The sequence below is a fragment of the Schistocerca piceifrons genome, chromosome 1 (assembly GCF_021461385.2).
Source record: "Schistocerca piceifrons isolate TAMUIC-IGC-003096 chromosome 1, iqSchPice1.1, whole genome shotgun sequence".
NCBI classification, from domain to species: domain Eukaryota; kingdom Metazoa; phylum Arthropoda; class Insecta; order Orthoptera; family Acrididae; genus Schistocerca; species Schistocerca piceifrons.
The window spans coordinates 185,084,516-185,109,099 of NC_060138.1; the positions used below are offsets into that span (position 1 = coordinate 185,084,516).

At 40.4% G+C, this 24,584-nt stretch overlaps 1 protein-coding gene across 1 annotated transcript in view; it reads left to right on the forward strand.

Annotated features, from left to right (window-relative positions):
- Positions 1–24,584, forward strand: part of LOC124798365 (intracellular protein transport protein USO1-like) — a 39,104-nt gene that overhangs the window by 10,599 nt on the left and 3,921 nt on the right. The window contains exons 3-4 of the mRNA XM_047261774.1: positions 4,859–5,008; positions 21,491–21,620. Of these exons, the coding sequence (XP_047117730.1) occupies positions 4,859–5,008; positions 21,491–21,620 (280 nt within the window). The remainder of the gene's footprint in view (positions 1–4,858; positions 5,009–21,490; positions 21,621–24,584) is intronic.

The window sequence follows — 24,584 nt, forward strand, 5'->3', positions numbered from 1 at the left end:
CTCACGAAGCAGCGGCAGAACATACACATAAAAAGACTGTTGTGATTGGCAAGCTTTCGGAGCCAATGGCTCCTTCAGGCAGAAGGCTTGAAGGAGAACGAGGAAGGGTGAAGGAAAAGGACTGGAGAGGTTTAGGATAAGGTGTAGGGCTGAAAGTGAGGCCCTTAGATAATACAAATAATTCAGGAGGAGAGAGTGCTTTAGACGAGAGGTTAAGGACACTGTACTGTTGTGACTGGTTCTTGGATTATGGGTTATTTTTGGTCTGGGAGGCAGTGGTGAAGCCAGTCTCTCCGAAAGCCTGCCAGTCACAACAGTCATTTATGTGTGTTTTCTGCCTCTGCTTGGTGAGTATATTTTTTATCTATCCAATTTAAAAATTTTATTGCAGATTTCAGCAACAGGCATTACCCCTAAATCTGATCAAAAAAAAGATTTCCCTGTACTGTATCCTTCCATGCTATTAATACACTAACCACATCCTTTAACAACATACAGACAAGCAGATTCCTTATTAAGCAATATCACCCCAAACTTGAACAGCTGAATCACTTTTCACTTCAGAGTTTTGAAAACCTTTCAATACATCCAACACTGATAAACATCATCCACAAACTCCTTCCACCTCTTGCAAAATTATATTAGTCTTACACAACTTAACTGTCTTGCTACAAGGATCATGTGGAGGGACCAGGAGAGACAGTTGTCTCATGTACCTACCCAGCACGTCATGTTCCAGTTTTGTCATAGGCTCATCCTATCCCATTAGGAACAGGGGCACTTGTGAAAGCAGCTGTGGCATATACCGATCCCTATTCACCTCCTGCACCATATTTTATGTGGACATAACCATTAACTATCAATCCATACAAATAGTCATCATTTAACTTTGTCCTAGGTCAAGGGGGCAAAGCATAATGTGGTTAACTTTCTTTGTTCACAACTATACTGTCATGATTCCCCATCACATCACCATGTACATATACACATATTTTCTGAATTGCTTAAGTGGCACCTGCCCATCCAACAACTCATTTGACAATATAAGGAAAAGGATAGATTGCTAAGATGACACACTGAATTGCAAACAAGCACAATAAAAAGAATGTTACACATAACTTTCAGCCAAATGCTTCCTTAGAAAAGAAAATACACACACATTCACACAAGCAAACACACACCACACACAATGACTGCCATCTCCAGCAACTCAGACTGGAGTTTGATCCGGTCCAAGCTCCCAGCAATGGCAGTCATCTCCAATACTGACTGTGGTCAAAGAAGATCTGTGAAGGCTTCTAGACACTACATTAAGTTTTGCATGTCATTGCTATTGGAATAAACTCTGAATAACACAGAAATGCTATGATCAAGGTTAATGTGTTATATGTAAGAACATCTGTTACATATTTTATCAGTTCATGGAAGCCACCAGTTATGATTCTTATAATAATAATAATAATAATAATAATAATAATAAATACAAAAAATAAAAAAAATAAAAATTAATTTTTGTAAACATTTATAAAAATCTTTTAAAATGTTTTAATGCTATTAAGTTCTACATCACTGTTCCATATGCTACACTCAGGAGCATTTTTTATGAATTACATCAGTAGATTTACTACAGATAGAGGCACTTTTCAGTGCTGTAGGTGTTGCACCAAAAAGGTCTCTTAATAAATAATTTTATAAAGCCACAGCAGACTAGTGTATTGTCCATATTCAGTAGTTTACTCTGTAACAAATGGTATCTTGCACAACTGTTTCTTAAGAATTTTGACACTTTCCAAACATATGTATTAAACCATTGTAGTTTGAACCAACTGTGATTTAATTTTTTGTAGTAGATCTTATGATGAGCAACAGGCCCCAAACTGGTCATATGGACCTAAGAAAATGCAATCTGGAAACCAAATTTGGACAGTTTTATAACAATATTTAACATGAATTGAGAGGTAGTTGGTTGTACCAAATAATGTAACTTTAGCATTGAAGCCTTTGTAAATGGTAGTAATCAAAATAATTAACCAATTTGGATATACTGGAAACAACTGTTCAAAGTCAAAATTTTACAATTTTTTTTCTATTTTACTTTAAGAATTACTATCACACTACAGTTTTTGTGGAGGTGTGTTTTTAATTATAATTTCACAAAAGTATCAACACCAATTATGAACTTGTCATCAGGGATTGTTATGTTTTTATAAAAGACTAGCATCAGGCCAAACTGTTAGTTGTTAATATAATAATGTAAAAGTTTGAAGTGTAAAATGTGCTAATTATTTATCCAGACTGTAAAATTTGTGTGAACATATCTTTTAAGATTGGGACAGTACAAAATTACATGAGCTAAAAGTCAGATTTTCATTCCATAGCTTGAAAATACTACCTGGACCTCTCATTTAATTGGATAACTATTATTTTTAAAAAATTTGAATACTTTTTTTCATTGTAACAAAAAGTGCATAATTTTATTACTTTATTTAATCTGTAGCACAGTTCCAGCTGTACTCATCTTGAGGTTGAAGCTCTTGTGTCGATGTTTGCTGATTAATAAATTTTGTTTTCAGATAGGATCCACCTTGAAAAAACACTTTCTCTTCTTTTACCCAGATACATTTTGCTAAAGTTACAGCATAATCAGTGTTTTTTATTTTCTTTCTTGTTACCACAAACTGTGTTTTTTTATGTTCTGCATTATATGACAAACTGTGAAAGAAAAACATCTGTTTAACAAAAAATAGAATGCCACAGCATGTGGTAACAATAAAGAAAATAAAAAACCACTGACAATGCAGTAACTTTCAGCAAAATACATCTGGGTAACAGAAGGAAAAAAACTGTTTGCTCAAGGTGGATCCCATCCAAAAACTAGTTGCAGTTACATGTGTGACTGTAAACAAGAGGGCATGCATTTGACAACCTAACATTATTAGTATATGAATAAAAATAATTTTTCGGAATAACTAGTTGGAAAGTTGAATCAAAAAGATTGCATTCATGTTCATATCAATGATAGAAAAATACACTAATGACGTATGGAAACCATTTAGTAGAGAATCAAATCTACCTTTGAAACATTGGATGGTTGCTTACCAGTTGTTTGAGATGCAATATATTTTTTGTACTCCTTGTCAAATTTAGTTCTTGGATGACAATATGTTACCTATATATTTTTGATAAATGGCAGCATTGGTCATAAAAATTGAAATCTTTTATTTTACAGATCGATTTCAGTCACTGTGCGACCATCTTCAGTGCTAGAATTATATAAGAACCATCAGATGTGAGGATCTTAACACAATTATGGCCCTATTTATAACAACCATAAAAAAACCCAGAAACAGAAAAACATATACAGGCACACAAATTCTTGTACATACAAATTATTTGAACCTTGTAGGCCCATATCACAAGAGCACAACATTTTCTATGAGGTGTAACATATCCTGTGATGATCACTTCCAACAGATATCTTCACTTTTAATGCACACAATATTTTTTTGAATTTACAGAAGAGCCTCTCTTGTAACCTTAGCAGTTGCTGATTCAACATACAGTGAGCTTATATGTTACACAGCCAACTAGCTAAGCTCAGTATCGCAAAAACAAGCATCACAGCACCCTTTATTTTCCAAATTGTACAGCATGCAGACACCAAATACAACAAATACTATTAAAAGAAAAACTAAAGCTTACATACAAAATAACCTTCAGAAATCACATGACAAATTTTTACAATCCAAAGTCGTAGCAAAACTTTAAAAACACAATATAGGCATAATAAAAAATACATGAAAGTTACACCTTCTGATGCAAGATTTTACTGGAATATACCTAACATAAGAGCACATAGTAATTTCTTAAAAACAAATACAGAAAGTTAACATCAGAAACAACCTGTTTACATTTCAAAAATCATCACTTACATGTAAAAACATTAACGCTTTACAATGGGACATTATACCCTCTCTTGCCATATTCAAAGATTTGACCAACCTAATGATTAACATTGTCAGCATAAATTCTTAACAGGCATCTATAAAAAGTAATAAAAAGACATTAACAACAATACAGTAATTTCCCCTATGAAATTCTGAACCTGAAATACTGCTATTTTTCATGTGAGCAACTGACATTAAATTTCAATAATGACAAAGTGCATGACTGTGGTAATTTTAATGAATAAACAGGCCTATTTGCAATGTAGATTTGGCATATGCCTGTTTATGCAACTGTATTTTTAGCACTGAAGATGATCACACAGTGACCGAAATCAATCTGTAATATAAAGAATTTCTGTTTTTATGACTGATGCTGATATGTACCCAAAATATATTTGCAAATATATTGTGGTGTGCAAAATTCCCAATAGAATTAAACATTAATACGTTATCCAACTCACTGAATCAGTTATACAACAAATTGTGCCTTTAGAATCTTCATGCCTCTACCACAAATTTCTGTAACAGACAGACCTTTTTTTTTCATAATATTGTCCCCATATAACTACTTCGTACTCTCCTGTCTTCAGTCTATCTTTGTAATTCCCAGATACATTTTAATAACGCTGTAGTATGTCTTCCTATTGTTCATCTTCTTCTGCCTCCCGCTCTTTGTCCTGTTGCTGATATTTTGTCAGGCATTCATAACATTTTGTGTACAGTTCAAGAGCTTCTCATTTCTAGTCAATTGTTTGGTGATTAATCCATTCTCATCCACACATAATATGATTTTATTCTACTTATGAGTCCTCAAAAAAAGCATTCTCACAGAATTTTTTCTGAAATTATATGAGAGGGCATATTATATACAGTAGCAACAAATAAAAGTTGTTTGAGTTTTTATCTTTCAGAAATGAGTCAGAAAAAAATATGATTAATGACTGGAGAGATAGTGAAAGTAGGCAAGAGATACTTCAGGCACAACTGATTGAAAATGAAGCAAGATTTGAACAATTGCTCTCGGAACATCTGCGCAGTGAGAAGAGCTTAAAAGCAAAGAAGTAAGTACATAGTGTAGTTCATCTTCACACTGTTAATTCTACATGACAAATAAATAAATGAAATTGGTGTCAAGATAATATAACCCCCAATTAAACTTTTAATTTTATTCATTGTTTTGCCATATTAAGAAGTGAAAAAATTGTTAAGTAATGTAAGACATATCACTACTTGCCATAAAGAAGACACATAAAGTTGCAGACAGGCACAATTAAAAGACACTCACATACAACTTTCAGCCACAGCCTCTTGGACCAGAATGCAACATTGCATGGAATGCAAGCAGCAGTCTGGAGGGGGTGGGGAAGGGGAAGAGGAAGGGATAGCAGTGTACAGGTGGGGAGAGAGACGAACGCTGTCTGGTGGAGTGTGCAGTGACTAGAGTGCCAACAGGTGCAATATAGGGAGGTTGTGGCACAGGGAGATGGGGAAGAAAGGAACAAAAATGGAGAGGAGCAGGAAAAGACAGGCGGATGCATTGGCCGAGGGCTGCAAATAAACAGGGTGGGGAAATGAGAATGAGGAGGAGATGATAGAGGACAGAGGGGTGAAAAACTGTTGGGTGGTTGGAGGGGGGGGGGGGGTTGTTGGTATGTAACTGTAGATTAAGGCCAGGATAATTATGGGAGTGGAGAATGTGTTGTAAGGGTAATTCCCATCTGCACAGTTCAGAAAATCTGGTGGTGGACAGAAGGATCCAGACAGCTCGGGCAGTGAAGCAGCCATTGAAATCAAGCAGGTTATATTCAGCTGCATATTGTGCCTCATGGTGGTCTGCTTTGCACTTGGCCACAATTTGGCAGTGGCTGTTCATCCTGGTGGACAGATGGTTGGTAGTCATACCAATATAAAAAGCTGTGCAATGATTTCAGCAGAGCTGGTGCATGACATGGCCGCTTTCACTGGGGGTAGGATAAATCTGTGACAAGACTCAAATAGGAAGTGCTTGGCAGGTGGATTGTGCAGGTTTTTCACCTGGGTCTTCCACAGGGATATATCATTGTGACAAGGGTTTAGGGTTGGGAGTGGCGTAGGGCTGGACGAGAATGTTGTGGAGGTTGGCTGGGCAATGGAAGGGGTGGGAAGTATTTCAGGTAATATGTCCCTCATTTGAGGACACAATGTTATGTAATCAAAACCCTGGCAAAGTATGTGGTTCAGTTGTTCTAGTCCAGGGTGTTACTAGGTGAAGAAGGGGCACTCTTTTGTGTCTGGCTTTTGGGGATTGTGGGAGGATTGGGGTTTGAGGGGAAATGGCACAGGAGATCTATTTGCAGATTTGGTCTGGCGGATAGTGCCTGGCTGTTGATGAGACCCTCAGCATACTGAGCAACCTTTGGTTTGAGAGAGATGACAGCTATCAAAATGCAGGTACGGTTCGTGGTTGGTAGGTTTAATGTTGACAGAGATTCGGATGGACCATCAAAGAGGAGGAGATCAACATCTACGAAGATGGCACACTGGGTTGAGGGGGGGGGGGGGGGGGGGGGGGGGGGGGGGGAGGACCACATGAAGCAGATGGGAGAGAAGGTGTTGAGGTTGTGAAAGAATGAAAATAATGTGTGTGTCTTGGCCATGGGTCCAGAACATGAAGATTTCATCAATCAACCTGAACCATACTAGGGATTTGGTGTTTTGGAAGGCGAGGAATGTCTTCTGTAGATAGCCCATAAAACAGTTGACATAGGAGAGTGCCGTGCAGGAGCCCATGGCTGCTCCACAGGTCTGTTTATATACCTTCCCTTCAAATGAAAAGTAGTTGTGGGTTATGATGAAATTATTAAGGTGTATGAGGAATGAGGTAGTGGGTTTGGAGTCTGATGGACACTGGGAAAGGTAGTGTGGAATAGCAGCAAAACCATGGGCATGAGGGATGTTGATGTATAGGGAAATGGTGTCAACAGTGACGAATAGGGATCCGGGAGGTAAAGGGATGGGGATGGTGGGGAGTCAGTGAAGGAAGTGATTGGCGTCTTTGATGTGGGAGGCTAGATTATGGGCAATTGGTTTTAGGTGTTGGTCAATGAGGGCCAAAATTCTTTCAGTGGAAGCACAGTAAGCAGCTGCAATGGGACATCCAGGATTGTTGGGTTTGTGGATTTTGGGGAGCATGTAGAAGGTGGGTGTGCAGTGTGTCATAGGGGTGAGGAGGGAAATGGATTCAGGAGAGATGTTCGGGGAAGGGCCTAAGGGTTTAAGCAGGGATGAGTTTGTGTTGGACTTCTTGGATGGGATCACCTATATTATAGGTGGAGGAGTCAGATAACTGGTGGAGGCCTTCTGCTAGGCAGTCAATGCTATTCATAACAGCAGTGCTGCACCTTTGTCTGCAGGTAGGATGTTTAGGTCAGGATTTGTTTTGTTGCATATTTTTCTTCCACTGAAAGGTTGGTGTTATGAGGAAGGGACGGTTGGATGGTGGTATGAACTGGAAAAAGCAAGGTGTGGTGGTAAAGAAGTGCTTCCATTGCAGGGACTGGGAGAAAGAGATTTGGTCTTTGACAAGCCCAGCATGATCAAATTTGGGTGCAGGGTTAAGATGAGGCCTTTTGATTGGACTGAAACATCTGTACAATTGAGGGTTTTGGTGGGAAGGTTAACAAGATGTAACGGGAATGTTTAGGATTTGGATTTGGTGGGGGTTGGTAGGGAATTTTTGGGGATATGGCAAGCTGAAAAGGTCAGCCAGGAGGGAATTACCTGCTATGAGGGGTGGATGAGGAGGAACACTGTAGTTACAATAGGGTCTGGCTGGTGACGCCCAAGGTGACAATAGGATGTCGACATGTTGGATGACTTACAGAGGTGGTGTCTGGAATGCTTCTCTAGGTGATGGAGAACATGAGATTCAATTTCAGAGATGTGATCAGAGTAGTAGTATAATGCAGAGGGAGCAGAGGTGTTTTTGCAGTATCAGGTTTGTGAGGGCCAGGGGTTGGCAGAATCTGAAAGGCTGTAAGTGACTGTGAAAGGTGGACTGGGATCCAGAGAAAGGACTCTTTAATGTTAGGCCAACCTTTTTATGGGCCATCTCGAGGAGACATTCCTAGTCTCTTAAAACAACAAACCCCTACTCTGGTTCAGGTACATTAATATCTTCATGCTCTGGACCCATGGCCAAGACACTGTGTCTTCATTCCTTCACAGCCTCAACACCTTCTCTTCCATCATATTTACATGTTCCTCCTCAATCCAGCATCCCACCTTTCTAGATGTTGATCTCCTCCTCTCTGATGGTGCCATATGCCCCTTTGTTAACATTAAACTAACAAACACCAACAGTACTTGCAGTTTGCCAGCCAACATCCCTTTCAAACCAACCCTCCCCCCCCCCCCCCTTACTGCCTGGCTACCCAGGTACGTCGTATTTTCAGTGACATAAACTCCTTTGCGTAGTATGCTCAGGGTCTCACCAAGACTTTCACAGACAGGCACTTCCCCCCAGACCTAGTTTACAAACAGGTCTCCCATGCCACTTACCCTCACACCCCCTATCCTCCAACCACCCCCAAAAACCATCCACAAAGGAGTGTCCCCTTCATCATCCAGTACCTCCCCATACTGGAACAACTGAACCACATCCTTTGCCAGGGCTCTGATTACCTATCATCGTGCCATCAGATGGAGATACTTCACACCCCTGCTAAAGTGGTGCTCCATCGCCCACCCAACCTCCACAACATCCTAGTCCATCCCTATGACACTCCCATTCCCAGCCCCTTGCCATGAGAATCATATCCCTATGGAAGACCCAGGTGCAAAATCTGCCAAATCACCCCATCCACCACTTCCTACTCCAGACCTGTCACAGCTTTATCCTACCCAATCTGGGGCTAGACCACCTGTGAAAGCAGCCATGTCATTTACCAGCTCTGCTGCAATCACTGCACAGAGTTTTTGTATTGGTATGACTACCAACCACCTGTCCACCAGGATGAATGGCAACCGCCAAACTGTGGGCAACATGCAGCTGAACATGACACACTTGTTTTCAATGGCTGCTTCACTGCCTGAGCCATCTGGATCCTTCCCTCCACCACCAGCTTTTCTGAACCCTGCAGATGGGAGTTATTCTTAGAACACATTCTTCGCTCCTGCAATTATGGTTCAAATGGCTCTGAGCACTATGGGACTTAACTGCTGAGGTCATCAGTCCCCTAAAACTTAGAACTACTTAAACCTAACTAACCTAAGGACATCGCACACAGCCATGCTCGAGGCAGGATTCGAACCTGTGACCGTAGCGGTCGCGCGGCTCCAGACTATAGCACCTGGAACCGACCAGCTACTCTGGCCGGCCCTGCAATTATCCTGGCCTCAGCCTACAGTAACATACTTTCCCTACATGCTCCACCCAACAGTTTCCAACCCCTCTGTTCTATCATGTCCTCCCCATCCTTGTTTCCCAATCTGTTTATTTGCAGCCCGCTGCCAATGCATCCACACATCTTTTTCTGCTCCTCTCCTTTTTTGTGTCTTTTTCCCCCACCTCCCTGCTCCAAAAACTCCCAACACTGCATCTGTGGGCAGTCTAGTCCCTGCACACTCCACCAGAGAGCATTCTTCCCTCTCCACACCTGTACACTACTATCCCTTACCTTCCCCACTTCCCCACCCACTCCAGCCTGCTGACTGTTTACCACATGATGCTGCATTCCAGCCCAAGATGCTGGAGTTGGCAGTCATTTGTGCATGAGGTATGCTTGCACCCACGTGATTTACCAACTGACCTGCCTACACTGTGACTCATTCTATGTGGGAATGACCAGCAACAAACTGTCCGTCGCATGAATGGACACAGGCAGACAGTGTTTGTTGGTAATGAGGATCACTCTGTGGCTAAACATGCCTTGGTGTACAGCCAGCACATCTTGGCACAGTGTTACACTGTTGTTTGTTGGTAATGAGGATCACCCTGTGGCTAAACATGCCTTGGTGTACGGCCAGCACATCTTGGCACAGTGTTACACCGTCCGGGTTATCTGGATACTTCCCACTAACACCAACCTATCCGAACTCCGGAGATGGGAACTTGCTCTTCAATATATCCTCTCTTCCCGTTATCCACCAGGCCTCAATCTCCGCTAATTTCAAGTTGCCGCCACTCATACCTCACCTGTCATTCAATAACATCTTTGCCTCTGCAGTTCTGCCTGAACTGACATCTCTGCCCTAACTCTTTGCCTTTGAATATGTCTGCTTGTGTCTGTATATGTGTGGATGGATATGTGTGTGTGTGCGAGTGTATACCCGTCCTTTTTTCCCCATAAAGTAAGTCTTTCCGCTCCCGGGATTGGAATGACTCCTTACCCTCTCCCTTAAAACCCACATCCCTTCGTCTTTCCCTCTCCTTCCCTCTTTCCTGACGAAGCAACCGTTGGTTGCAAAAGCTAGAATTTCGTGTGTATGTTTGTGTTTGTTTGTGTGTCTATCAACGTGCCAGCACTTTCGTTTGGTAAGGCACATCATCTTTGTTTTTAGATATATTTTTCTCATGTGGAATGTTTCTCTCTCTCTCTCTCTCTCTCTCTCTCTCTCTCTCTATATATATATATATATATATATATATGTTGAGTGTCTTTTAATTGTGCCTGGAGCCGGCCGAGGTGGCCAAGCGGTTGTAGGTGCTTCTGTCTGGAACCCCGCGACTGCTACGGTCACAGGTTCGAATCCTGCCTGGGGCATGGATGTGTGTGATGTCTTTAGGTTAGTTACGTTTAAGTAGTTCTAAGTTCTAGGGGACTGATGACCTCAGATGTTAAGTCCCATAGTGCTCAGAGCCATTTGAACCATATTTTTAATTGTGCCTGTCTGCAACTTGACATATCTTCTTTACCGTAAGTAGCAATCTGTCTTTTCCTACATTGTTGATATTCCTATCTGCAGTTCCCATTGTTTGATTATGCAATGATAGCTACCATTAAAATGTAAACAGGGTCAGGATTCCACTGCCTGTTGCCGAATTTGAATATGGGTTCTGTGCTGGGCATGAGGAACAGGATTAGATTAGATTAGATTTACTTTCATTCCAATTGATCCGTAGTGAGGAGGTCCTCCAGGATGTGGAACATGTCAGAAAAACAACAATACATGACAAATATTTAAACTAAAACAAATAAGCTAATGTACCATTCCACAGGTCCCAAGTGGAATGATCGTCATTTTTTAATGAACACTAAGAGTCATTTTACAAATACTATTGCACTGAATTTAAAATAAAAAAGTTTTATATTTATTTATAAGGTAAGAAACATGTAATACAACTACTGTAATACTTATTTACAATGAACACATTACTGCACTGAAATGGTGCAGAAGTTCGATTATACTTATACTTACACACACACACACACACACACACACACACACACACACACACACACACACACACACACACAAATTTTCAGTGAACACATTACTGCACTGAAATTGTGCAGAAGTTATGTTGTACTTATATACAAATCAGTTGGTTTTCCTCAGAAATTCATCAATGGAGTAGAAGGAGTTGGCCACCAATAAATCCTTTAGGCTTCTCTTAAACTGAATTTCATTGGTTGTTAAGCTTTTTATGGCTGCTGGCAAGTTATTGAAAATGTGTGTTCCTGAATAATGCACACCTTTTTGTACAAGACTAAGTGACTTTAAATCCTTGTGAAGATTATTCTTATTTCTAGTATTGATTCCATGAATTGAGCTGTTGGTTTGAAAAAGTGATATATTTTTAATGACAAATTTCATTAAGGAATAAATATATTGGGAAGCTGTAGTTAGTATCCCTAGTTCCCTAAACAGGCTTCTGCAGGATGTTCTTGAGTTCACACCACATATAATTCTTACTGCATGTTTTTGTGCCCGGAAAACTTTAGCTTGGCTTGATGAATTACCCCAGAAAATAATCCCATATGACATTATGGAATGAAAGTAAGCATAGTATGCCAGCTTTTTCATTTTTATATCCCCTATGTCTGACAAAATTCGCATTGCAAACAGAGATTTGTTAAGACGCTTCAGCAGTTCTGTGGTGTGCTCCTCCCAGTTGAATTTATTATCAAGCTGTAATCCCAAGAATTTAACACCGTCCACTTCTTCTATCTTCTTGTCATCATATGTTAGACATATACTCTTGGGACACCCCTTACAAGTTCTGAACTGCATGTAGTGTGTTTTTTCAAAGTTTAGTGACAAAGAATTGGCTAGGAACCAGTGATTAATGTCTACAAATATTTTATTGGCTGATCTTTCTAAGACTACACTTGATTTGCTATTTATTGCAATGTTTGTATCATCAGCAAACAAAACAAACTTGGCATCTGGTAATGTTACTGATGAAAGGTCATTGATATACACAAGAAAAAGTAAGGGCCCCAAAATGGAACCTTGTGGGACCCCACATGTAATTAGTTCCCAGTTGGATGATGCCTGATAGCTTGATACATGTCTCTTTCCTAATAACACCCTTTGTTTCCTGCCAGAGATATAAGATTTGAACCATTTTGCAGCATTTCCTGTTACACTATAATATTCTAGTTTACTTAAAAGGATATTGTGATTTACACAGTCAAATGCCTTTGACAGATCACAAAATATACCAGTTGCCTGCAATTTTTTGTCTAATGAATTAAGTACATTTTCACTGTAAGTGTAGATAGCCTTCTCAATATCAGAACCTTTTAGAAATCCAAACTGTGACTTTGACAGTATGTTATTTGAGATAAGATGGTTATAAAGACGACTGTACATTACTTTTTCGAAAATTTTTGAGAATGCTGGCAACAGTGAAATTGGACGGAAATTTGATGCTATTTCTTTATCTCCCTTCTTAAACAGTGGCTTAACTTCAGCATATTTCAGCCATTCGGGAAATATTCCACTGATAAACGACTGGTTACACAGATAGCTTAATATGTTACTTAGCTCAGAATCACATTCTTTAATTAACTTTGTTGATATTTCATCATACCCACTAGATGTTTTTGATTTTAAAGATTTTATGATGGACATTATTTCTGTTGGGGTAGTGAGGGTCAAATTCATATTATGGAAGTTACTTGAAATGTCTGGTCTAAGGTAATCCATAGCAGCATCTACCGAACCTGACAACCCCATCTTTTCAGTAACAGTTATAAAATGTTTGTTAAAAAGTTCTGCAACACTATACACATCTGTCACCAATGCATCATTTACTCTTAATGCTATTTGTTCCTCTTCATGTCTGGTTCTACCGGTCTCCTCCTTCACTATATCCCATATTGTCTTTATTTTGTTATCTGATATGACTATCTTTTCCTTGTAATATATTTGCTTTGACATCCGTATTACAGTCTTTAATATTTTGCAGTATTTCTTATAATGTGCTATAGCATCAACATTGGAAATGTTTCGGATTGACAGATACAGTTTTCTTTTTGTTTTACAAGATACCCCTATTCCTCGAGTAATCCATGGCTTCTTTGTAGACTTTGCTCTAACCTTGGTAAGTTTTGGGGGAAAGCAGTGTTCAAATAAGGTAAGCACTTTATTAGCAAAAATGTTATATTTTTCATTCATGCCATGAGCACTGTAAACATCAGTCCAGTGAATGTCTCTGAGGAGTGTCCTAAAATAATCAATTTTTGGCTTACTGATTACCCTCTTGAGCTCAGATTTAACAGATTTTATATCCTGTTCAGTATTAACATTTAACAGAAGGAACTGCATGTCATGGTCTGAGAGGCCATTGACTATTGGTTTTGTAATATAATTTTGTTCATTTGACTTTTCTATAAAGATATTATCAATGGCTGTTTGTGAGCAAGTGGTTATCCTAGTGGGGAACTTTACTGTGGGAATTAAGTTGAATGATAGTGTTACTAACTCAAATAGGTTCTTATTGGGAGAGTCTTTAAGGAAATCTACATTGAAATCACCAGCAACCACTATTTCTTTGTTTTTGGTTGTTAAATGGGCCAGTACAGCTTCAAGGTGGTTTACAAACAGATTAAAGTTACCTGCAGGTGCTCGATATACACTTAATATTATGAAAGATTTTTTGTGAAAATCTAATTCTGTTGCACATGCTTCCATATGCTGTTCTAGGCAAAATTTATGAATGTCTATGTTCTTAAATTTATGACAGTTCCTGATGAATGTGGCAACTCCTCCTTTCTCCATTTCTGATCTACAATAGTGAGATGCTAACCTAAACCCTGTAACACTTAAAAGTTCTATACCAGTGGTCACATGATGTTCAGAGAGGCAGATTATGTCAGCTGGGTTTGAAGACTCTAATTCATCTATGCAGATAGTTAATTCATTAATTTTATTTCTCAGTCCTCGAATATTTTGATGCAATAAAGATAGCTGACATTTCACATTGACTGACTTAAAATTGGATGGAGTTAAAATATCTGCTGACAGTTGAAAATTCTTAACCAATGGCTGTTTATGTTGATGTAATAAGCTGGAATTATGTTTTTTGATTTCTTTCTCAAACTGAAGGTTTGTCTCAGTTCTAACCTCTCTTAAAATTTGTTTTCTTTCTGTCCTCCCTACCCTAAAAAAGGGTCTTTTCTGAATCCTATAACCACTGGTATTTTACCACTCATGACAGTGCCTCCCCCCTTTAACTTTCCTGCTATTTCCCCAGCCAATTTACCCTTCCCCTTCCTGTTGAGGTGAAGGCCATGCCTAGTATAATCCCACCTACTGACAGAATCAACATGAACCACACCAATGTGTGACCCCGCACCCGACATGAGCAGCCGTTCCAGCTCCAAATTAACTCTCTTGACAGAAGAGTTCAAATGAGGTCGGTCTTGGCGCCCAAGAACAGATACAAACTCAACACTGGTATGCCTCGATGCTGATGCAATCTTCGCCAGGTCACACTCTATGCTGTACCCAGGATCTCTGTCAATACTGTTACCTGCCCCACCCACTATAACCACGGTGTCTTCCTTAGTGAAATCTTTGCAAAGTGATCCTAAATCCTCTGTCACCTGCTCCAGACCAGCACTAGGTTTAAAAAAATTGGTGACCTGGTATTCTGATCCTAGTTCATCCTGCAAGAGTTGGCCAACACCTCTTCCATGGGAACTACCTAACAACAACACTTTCTTTCTCTTTACTGATTTCCCTACATTCTTACTTTTCAATTTGCTGCTGAAAGTTTGTTGTGCCCTGTCTACACCTGTAACTGCTTGAGGCTCACCAGCTTCTAACTGAAGCAACAGGTCAAATCTATTTTCCACATTCACCATAAAGCTGTCAGACAAAGTTCTAGGCCTGTTCCTCCTGTTGCCTGTTGCCACTTCCCACCTCTCTTTACCCTTCTCCCTCCTTAACCTGTCAAGATCTCCCCTGGCCTTGTCTAACTCAGCCTGAAGGGCAGCAATTTTCCCCTCCTGTTCCAGTATCTTCCTATCTCTACTACAAATCTTACAAAACCACTGATGAGTCTCATTTACTTCCCCTATTCCCACGCCACTACAGTCACCCACATGGAAAAAACTACAGCACCCATCACACCAAAGCCCCGTGGGATTGTGGGGGTGTGTCCACAGATGGCTCCTGATGAGAGAATAACAACATTTTTTGATCAACTGCAGTACATTGGTTGTTGGCCTTATGGGAGAGGTTTGCTTCTGCTTGTAATATTCTCAGAGGTGACGAAGGTGGCCAGTAGATGCTGCTGTGACTGTAGATATGCTGGTGTAACTGGAATCTGCTGCCTTGGCAGTGGTGATACAGCCTTGCTGGGTCATACTGCGGCAGCTGGAACCACATGCAGCAGGCCTGTGTTCTGATTGTGGCTGGGGACCGTGGCAGTAGTAGTAGCAGCGAGGTCACTTCCCAGTCTCAGTGGCCAAGCTTGGCACCGACTGTCTGGCTCAGTGATGAGGATCCCCGACTGTGTGCCCGTGACAGCTTTTGTGACAGTGCCTCAATATGTGGTTTCCAGTTCAGAGTGTTATTGATGGTAAGTCCAAGAAATTTGGTGTCCTGCCTGCTTGTAATGTCATCTTTGCCAATAACTGCATTGAAGGGGGTAAGATTTTGTCTAGTGTGGAAGTTCATACTTACAGTTTTTTGAGTATTTATGAGTAATCTATTTGCTTCAAACCAAGATTGTAATTGATAAGTAGTTTCATTGACTGCATCTTGCAATGTGTCATCTCTACTGGTTATCAGGATATTTGTGTGATCAGCATACAGGAAGGAGCTGGCATTTGGTATGTGTTCTGGGAGATTGTTTATGAACAATATGAAAAGAACAGAGCTCTGAGGGACGCCATTTGTTGTATGTAGCGTATCTGACCTGCAGTGCCTGGGTGTCCTCGATTTTTTATTTCTACATATTGCTTTCTTTCACTGAGGTAGCTACAGAACCAATTGTGGGCTACACCTCTAATCCCTTACTTACAAGAAGCATCTTGTGGTTGACCATGTCAAATGCCTTGGATTGATCAAGAAATATACCAACAGCAGGTTGTTTATGGTCAACAAAATGTGGGCACTTTTCTAGAAATGCACACAAAGCATGTGTGGTGGAAATATTTTTTCTGAAATCCATATTGGGATGATGTGATTATGTTAGAATTTAAAAATATTTCTAATCTAATTGACATACGGTATTCAAATATTTTTGAGAAGGCAGATAGTATAGCAATTGGTCTATAGTTTGCTATGCCCGTTTTCTCTCCCTTCCTGTAGGGAGGTATAATTTTAGCAAGTTCTAGCTGGTTTGGAAATGTTCCCTCTAGAAATTAGGTATTTATGATGTTTGACAGGGTCCTCTGATGTAATTTGAACACTTGTGAAGTAAGAAGCGGGTATCATATCATGCCCTGCAGAATAAATCTTTTTAACTCTTTTTTTAATAATATCTTCAATTTCAGACAGTGTTGTAGGAGATAGGAAAAAGGAGTTCAGAGGAGTATTGTTTTTGAGAAGAGAGTGTACAGTGTTTGAAGAGTTGGTTAGGATATTTTTGGGAAGAATGTGTACAGTATTTGAAGATGACGTAGTAATGCAGCAATCATTTACTGTGCATCAGTACTGTCCAAGCAACAACCAATAACACGTAAGTCCATACTGATATCTACATCTACATGGATATTCTGCAAATCACATTTAAGTGCCTGGCAGAGTGTTCATCGAACCACCTTCACAATTTTCTATTATTCCAATCTTGTATAGCACGCGGAAAGAACGAACACCTATATCTTTCCATACGAGCTCTGATTTCCCTTATTTTACCATGGTGATCATTTCTCCCTATGTAGATCGGTGTCAACAAAACATTTTCACATTTGGAGGAGAAAGTTGGCAATTGGAATTTTGTGAGAAGACTCTGTTGCAATGAAAAATGCCTTTCTTTTAATGATGTCCAGCCCAAATCCTGTATCATTTCAGTGACACTCACTCCCATATTTCACGATAATACAAAATGTGCTGCCCTTTTTTTTAACTTTTTCAATGTACTCCATCAGTCCTATCTGGTAAGGATCCCACACCGTGCAGCAGTACTCTAAAAGAGGATGGACAAGTATAGTGTAGGCAGTCTCCTTAGTAGATCTGCTACATTTTCTAAGTGTCCTGCCAATAAAACATAGCCTTTGTTAGCCTTCCCCACAACATTTCCTGCATTCTTTCCAGTTTAAGTTGTTCGTAATTGTAATTCCTAGGTATTTAGTTGAATTGATGGCCTTTAGATTAAACTGATTTATTGTGTAGCTGAAGTTTAACGGATTCCTTTTAGCACTCATGTGGATGACCTCACACTTTTTGTTATTTAGAGTCAGCTGCCAATTTTCACACCATTCAGATATCTTTTCTAAATCATTTTGCAATTTGTTTTAATCTTCTGATGACTTTATTAGTCGATAAATGACAGCATCATCAGCAAACAACCTAAGACGATTGCTCAGATTGTCTACCAAATCATTTATATAGATGAGGAACAGCAAAGGGCCTATAACGCTACCTTTGGCAGGACCAGAAATCACTTCTGTTTTACTTGATGACTTTCCGTTAATTACTACGAACTGTGACATCTCTGAAAGGGAGTCACAAATCCAGTCACATAACTGAGATGATATTCCATAAGCACACAATTTCACTACAAGCCGCTTGTGTGGTACAATGTCAACTTCATGCGAATAAAGAGCTAGTTGTGTTTCACAAGAATGATGTTTTCTAAACCCATCTTGACTGTGTCAACAGAATGTTTTCTTTGAGGTCATTCATAATGCTCAAACACAATATATGATCCAAAATCCTGCTGCGTATCGATGTTAATGATATGGGTCTGTAATTAAGTGGAATACTCCTACTACCTTTCTTGAATATTGGTGTGACCCCTGCAACTTTTCAGTCTTTGGGTACAGATCTTTCATCGAGTGGATGGTCGTATATAATTGTTAAGTATGGAGCTAACGCATCAGCATACTCTGAAAGGAGCCTAATTGGTATTAAGTCTGGACCAGAAGACTTGCTTTTATTAAGTGACTTAAGTTGCTTTACTACACTGAAGATCTCTATTTTAATGTTACTCATGTTGGCAGCTGTTCTTGATTTAAATTCTGGAATATTTACTTCATCCTATTTTGTGGAGGCATTTCAGAAGGCTGTGTTTAGTAACTCTGCTTTGGCAGCACTGTCTTTGATAGTATTTGCTACCATGCAGAGAAGGTATTGATTGTGTCTTGCTGCTAACATGCTTCACAGATGACCAGAATTTCTTTGGATTTTCTGCCAGGTTTCAAGATAAAGTTTCGTTGTGGAAACTGTTATAAGCATCTCACATTGAAGTCCGCACTAAATTTCAAGCTTCTGTAAAAGATCACTAATCTTGGGGATTTTGCGTCTGTTTAAATTTGGCATGTTTGCTTCATTGTATCTGCAACAGTGTTTGACCTGTTTTGTGTACCAAGGAGGATCAGCTCCGTTGTTTTTTAATTTGGTATAAATATCTCAATTGCTGCTGATACTATTTCTTTGAATTTGAGCCTCATCTGGTCTACACTTACATTATTAGTTTGAAAGTAATGGAGATTGTCTCTCAGGAAGGCGTCAAGTGAATTTTTATCTGGTCTTTTGAATAGGTTTATTTTTCGTTTATTTTTGGAGGATTTGGGGGTTACAGTATTCAGTCTCGCTACAACAACCATGTTTTTCTAATCCCTGTATCTATTTTGATGATCATTACTAACTCAGGATTATTTGTTTCTAAGATGTCAAGTGTGTTTCCACAACCGTTTACTATTCACGTGTGCTCATGAACCAATTGCTCAAAATAATTTTCAGAGAAGGCGTTTAGCACAATTTCGGATGATGTTTTATGCATACTTCCAGAATTAAACATGTATTTTTGCCAACATATCGAGGGTAAATTAAAGTCACCACCGACTATAATTGTATGAGTCAGGTATGTGTTTGAAATCAAACTCAAGTTTTCCTTGAACCTTTCAGCAACTGTATCATTTGAATTGGGAGGTTGGTAAAAGGATCCAAGTATTATTTTATTCTGGTTGGCATCAATGACCTCTGCCCCTGTTAACCCACAGGAACTATCTACTTCAATTTTGCAACAAGATAAACTACTTCTAACAGCAACAAACACGCCACTGCCAACCATGTTTAGCCTATCCTTTCAGAACACCGTAAAGTTCTTTCCAAAAATTTTGGCTGAGCTTATCTCCGGCTTTAGCCAGCTTTCAGTGCCTATAATGATTTGAGCATCAGTGCTTTCTATTAGCACTTGGAGCTCTGGTACTTTCCCAACACAGCTACAACAATTTACAACTGTTATACCAATGGTTCCTGTAACTACATTCTTCCTGTGTTCGGCCTGCACCCTTTGTGACTGAAGCCCTTCTCGTGTTTCCTGAGACCCTCTAACCTTAAAAGGTGTGTGGTTCAATGAGCATCAGGATGAATTCACCATACTCTCCTGGCCACCAGACTCCCCGGTTTTAAGCCCAACTGAGAACTGTGGAACCACTTTGCTTGGGCTGTTCATGCCTTGGATTCTGAACTGAGAAATGTAATGCATCTGGCCATACACGAGAGTTAGCATGGCTCCACTTCCTCGTTGACACCCTTGCTGCATGGCTTGCCATGATCGGTGCTGCAGCAGGTGGTTATTCAGGTTTTTGACAATTAGTATAAATTTCTGAATGGAATTCTCCATGTTATACAATTACTAAACATCTTTACTTAATTAATTCTGTTATTTTTACAATATCTTTTGTGATACAAAAAGCTTTGCTAGTATCTCTGAAATGTGCAGCCCTTTCTCTCTTGAAAAGTGAGTATTTGGCTCTACAACTGAATCACATATCAAGATGGACAAGCCAAAATGTTTCCACTTTCTGTAATTGCATTACACTGCATGTCTAGCTTTAGCAGTAGTTTTCCAAACATGATAGTCCCTTGTTGAACTATCCAACCCAACCCTCTAATAGATTTTACAACACTAAACATCTTACTGATAACATAGGAGGTGCTTTTAAAAAATTAATGTTATAAGCACCACCGTTATACTAAATCCATTCTTCATGAAATAATGGACTGCCACAATTTTGCAACCAATGCTGAAATTGGTAGCTTCCATTATGTGTAGTATGAAAATTTGTAAAGTAACTATTTGCCGCCATTCCTCTGATTTGATGTGCATTTTCTTTGTCAGAACTAATACTCAAGTTTGTATCTACTAATCTACTATCACATTACATCACTGACCCACAGCCCATCTTGCACATCACTTTCCTGTCTGACTATGATGTAATTGAGGATGTTGTGTCACATAGTAGTCAATGATTTAATTAAGTGCAGATAATAGCAGATAAATCTCTGTTGAATGTAAAAGAATTAATTTATAAGATTCCACCTCAAGTATTGCTATATGGTTGTTGCATTCATCATGTAAAAATAGTGAAATAAACAGATAAACAGAACACACCACAGAAGTGATGTGTAATTGTGACACCTACTTGATAAATATGAGAGCTTTACAGAGACCATACAGTGGAGGCTTTTATGACTGGTTGTTTTAGTTGCTGCTGAACCTTCTGGGTTGTATGGTCATGACCTGTGAAACTTTTCTTTTTTGGGGGGGGGGGGAGCGGGGGGGGGGGGGGGGTGCACTGAAGATGTTCAATGCAGCTGAGGACAAAGCAACAGGAAGATAAATGTTTTGTGGGCTACAACCACATAACTCAGAAGATTGACCAGCAACTTCACAGAGTTGCTCCAGTGGGAGTCATGATGCAAGAATTTTCATTCATGAGTGAAAGAGTCACTATTAGGATTGTCTTCCATTTCTGCAGACAACAAAGATATTTATAAAACTGTGTGATTAGTCACTTTTCCATACAATTGCCCTAAGTAGAACAGGGAGAAGAAAAATAAAACAGGTATGAGGTAGCAGCTGATAGGATTAATTAAGATTAATTAAGTAAAGATAAGAAGAAAAGTTAAACAATGAATAATTTATTTTTTAGAATCAAGGTTGAATCACAGCTACTTACTGTGTTAAGCAAATACGATGCTGACATAGGAGATCTGCAGAATGAATTGGATGAACTTATGGATGGCTTCAATGAAGAGAAACGACAGATGAGAGAGCTAAGGGTAAGATAATTTTGTATATTATTCCATTAATTTAAGCTAATTTTGCATGAACTGTGCGTAGATCTTGTATATAAATGATGTTGAGTTAAACCTCGGACTGCCTAATTATTCAGAAGACCCGTAGCTTAGCCTGTAAATTGTGCTGTATCCTAAAGGTTCAATATTTTTGTGGAAACACACTCATCTATTTCCATAGTGCAATTAGTTTTACAAATAGGCTCTGTTCTTTTTCAAATTTTATCATGCCGTTTTTCTGTGAATATTGTAATGTTCCTGACTTTACATTGGCTAAATGAAACATATGTTATACCAAAATGTTTTTAATGGAGTGAAGGAAAATAAATAAAAGTGTGCAAATGTAAGAACAAATTTATTATTGAAAGAATAAATCAACATAGCAAGATGAATGAAAATTACAATAAAAATTTGGTAATTTTTTTCCCAAACTGAGTCTTTCCTTGAAGGATTCGGATCTGAACCCTTGCCTTTTAATGGGCAATGTTCTTACTAGTTGAAGTGACACTCCCTCACAGCTCTACTTCTACTCATCCCTCTCTCTTATTTTCTAAACTTCACAGTGCTCCCGCATCCCTTGCTGGAAGAAAGGATTGTGCAGAGAAGTAGCTTAACCACTGCCTAGGTAATTGTTTCATTTAGAAGTCTCTCACAGAGCAGTATGTGATGTTTTGAAACTCCCTGGCAGGTTAAAACTGTATGCTAGACCAGGAAAGGAAAGATTGCAGATTTGAGTTCTGGTCCAGAACACAATTCCTGAAGTCCCTGTCCTACTGCCTTGCTTATGGCATGGTGTTCTCTGTGCACTTGTTCCACAAATGAAGGACTGATGACCTCTTAGTTTCATCAGTTAATCTCTACACATCCAATTGAGCATGAGCCCACACCACTGCTGTCATTTAAATTTCTGGATACACACATCACTTGGTCCTAATTATTTTTGGTAGATTTCCTCTTTCCATACTGTAGTGAAAAAGAAAGTCCAGAGAAGTAGTCATTCATTGAGTTTTGGGGTTCTCTGAAAGGGCTTTTTAAAAGCATTTGCCACAATGCCCATGAAATACTGTTATGAAAAGTGGGAAACTATGTCATTCATAGACAACCAGGAGAACAGGGACTATCATATCTTTGCAATAAGAATATATATACACTCCTGGAAATGGAAAAAAGAACACATTGACACCGGTGTGTCAGACCCACCATACTTGCTCCGGACACTGCGAGAGGGCTGTACAAGCAATGATCACACGCACGGCACAGCGGACACACCAGGAACCGCGGTGTTGGCCGTCGAATGGCGCTAGCTGCGCAGCATTTGTGCACCGCCGCCGTCAGTGTCAGCCAGTTTGCCGTGGCATATGGAGCTCCATCGCAGTCTTTAACACTGGTAGCATGCCGCGACAGCGTGGACGTGAACCGTATGTGCAGTTGACGGACTTTGAGCGAGGGCGTATAGTGGGCATGCAGGAGGCCGGGTGGACGTACCGCCGAATTGCTCAACACGTGGGGCGTGAGGTCTCCACAGTACATCGATGTTGTCGCCAGTGGTCGGCGGAAGGTGCACGTGCCCGTCGACCTGGGACCGGACCGCAGCGACGCACAGATGCACGCCAAGACCGTAGGATCCTACGCAGTGCCGTAGGGGACCGCACTGCCACTTCCCAGCAAATTAGGGACACTGTTGCTCCTGGGGTATCGGCGAGGACCATTCGCAACCGTCTCCATGAAGCTGGGCTACGGTCCCGCACACCGTTAGGCCGTCTTCCGCTCACGCCCCAACATCGTGCAGCCCGCCTCCAGTGGTGTTGCGACAGGCGTGAATGGAGGGACGAATGGAGACGTGTCATCTTCAGCGATGAGAGTCGCTTCTGCCTTGGTGCCAATGATGGTCGTATGCGTGTTTGGCGCCGTGCAGGTGAGCGCCACAATCAGGACTGCATACGACCGAGGCACACAGGGCCAACACCCGGCATCATGGTGTGGGGAGCGATCTCCTACACTGGCCATACACCACTGGTGATCGTCGAGGGGACACTGAATAGTGCACGGTACATCCAAACCGTCATCGAACCCATCGTTCTACCATTCCTAGACCGGCAAGGGAACTTCCTGTTCCAACAGGACAATGCACGTCCACATGTATCCCGTGCCACCCAACGTGCTCTAGAAGGTGTAAGTCAACTACCCTGGCCAGCAAGATCTCCGGATCTGTCCCCCATTGAGCATGTTTGGGACTGGATGAAGCGTCGTCTCACGCGGTCTGCACGTCCAGCATGAACGCTGGTCCAATTGAGGCGCCAGGTGGAAATGGCATGGCAAGCCGTTCCACAGGACTACATCCAGCATCTCTACGATCGTCTCCATGGGAGAATAGCAGCCTGCATTGCTGCGAAAGGTGGATATACACTGTACTAGTGCCGACATTGTGCATGCTCTGTTGCCTGTGTCTATGTGCCTGTGGTTCTGTCAGTGTGATCATGTGATGTATCTGACCCCAGGAATGTGTCAATAAAGTTTCCCCTTCCTGGGACAATGAATTCACGGTGTTCTTATTTCAATTTCCAGGAGTGTATATATCAATAGAGGACTCATACCAGTCATAAGCCAAAGCCACCACACATATGGAGTGCTAAGGGATTGGTAATGGGGCCATTGCTGTTCTACATCTAAATCTACATACATACTCTGCAAGCTACCAAACGGTGCATGGTGGAGGGTATCTAGTACCACTATTAGTCATTTCCCTTCCTGTTCCACTCACACCTGGGCGAAGGGAAAAATGATTGTCTATATGCCTCCACATGAGCCCCAAATTTCTCGTATCTTATCTTCGTGTTCCTTAAGCAAAATGTAGTTGTCGGCAGCAGGATTCTTCTGCATTCAGCTTCAAATGCTGGTTCTCTAATTTTTCTCAATAGCGTCCCTTGAAAAGAACTTTGCATTCCCTCC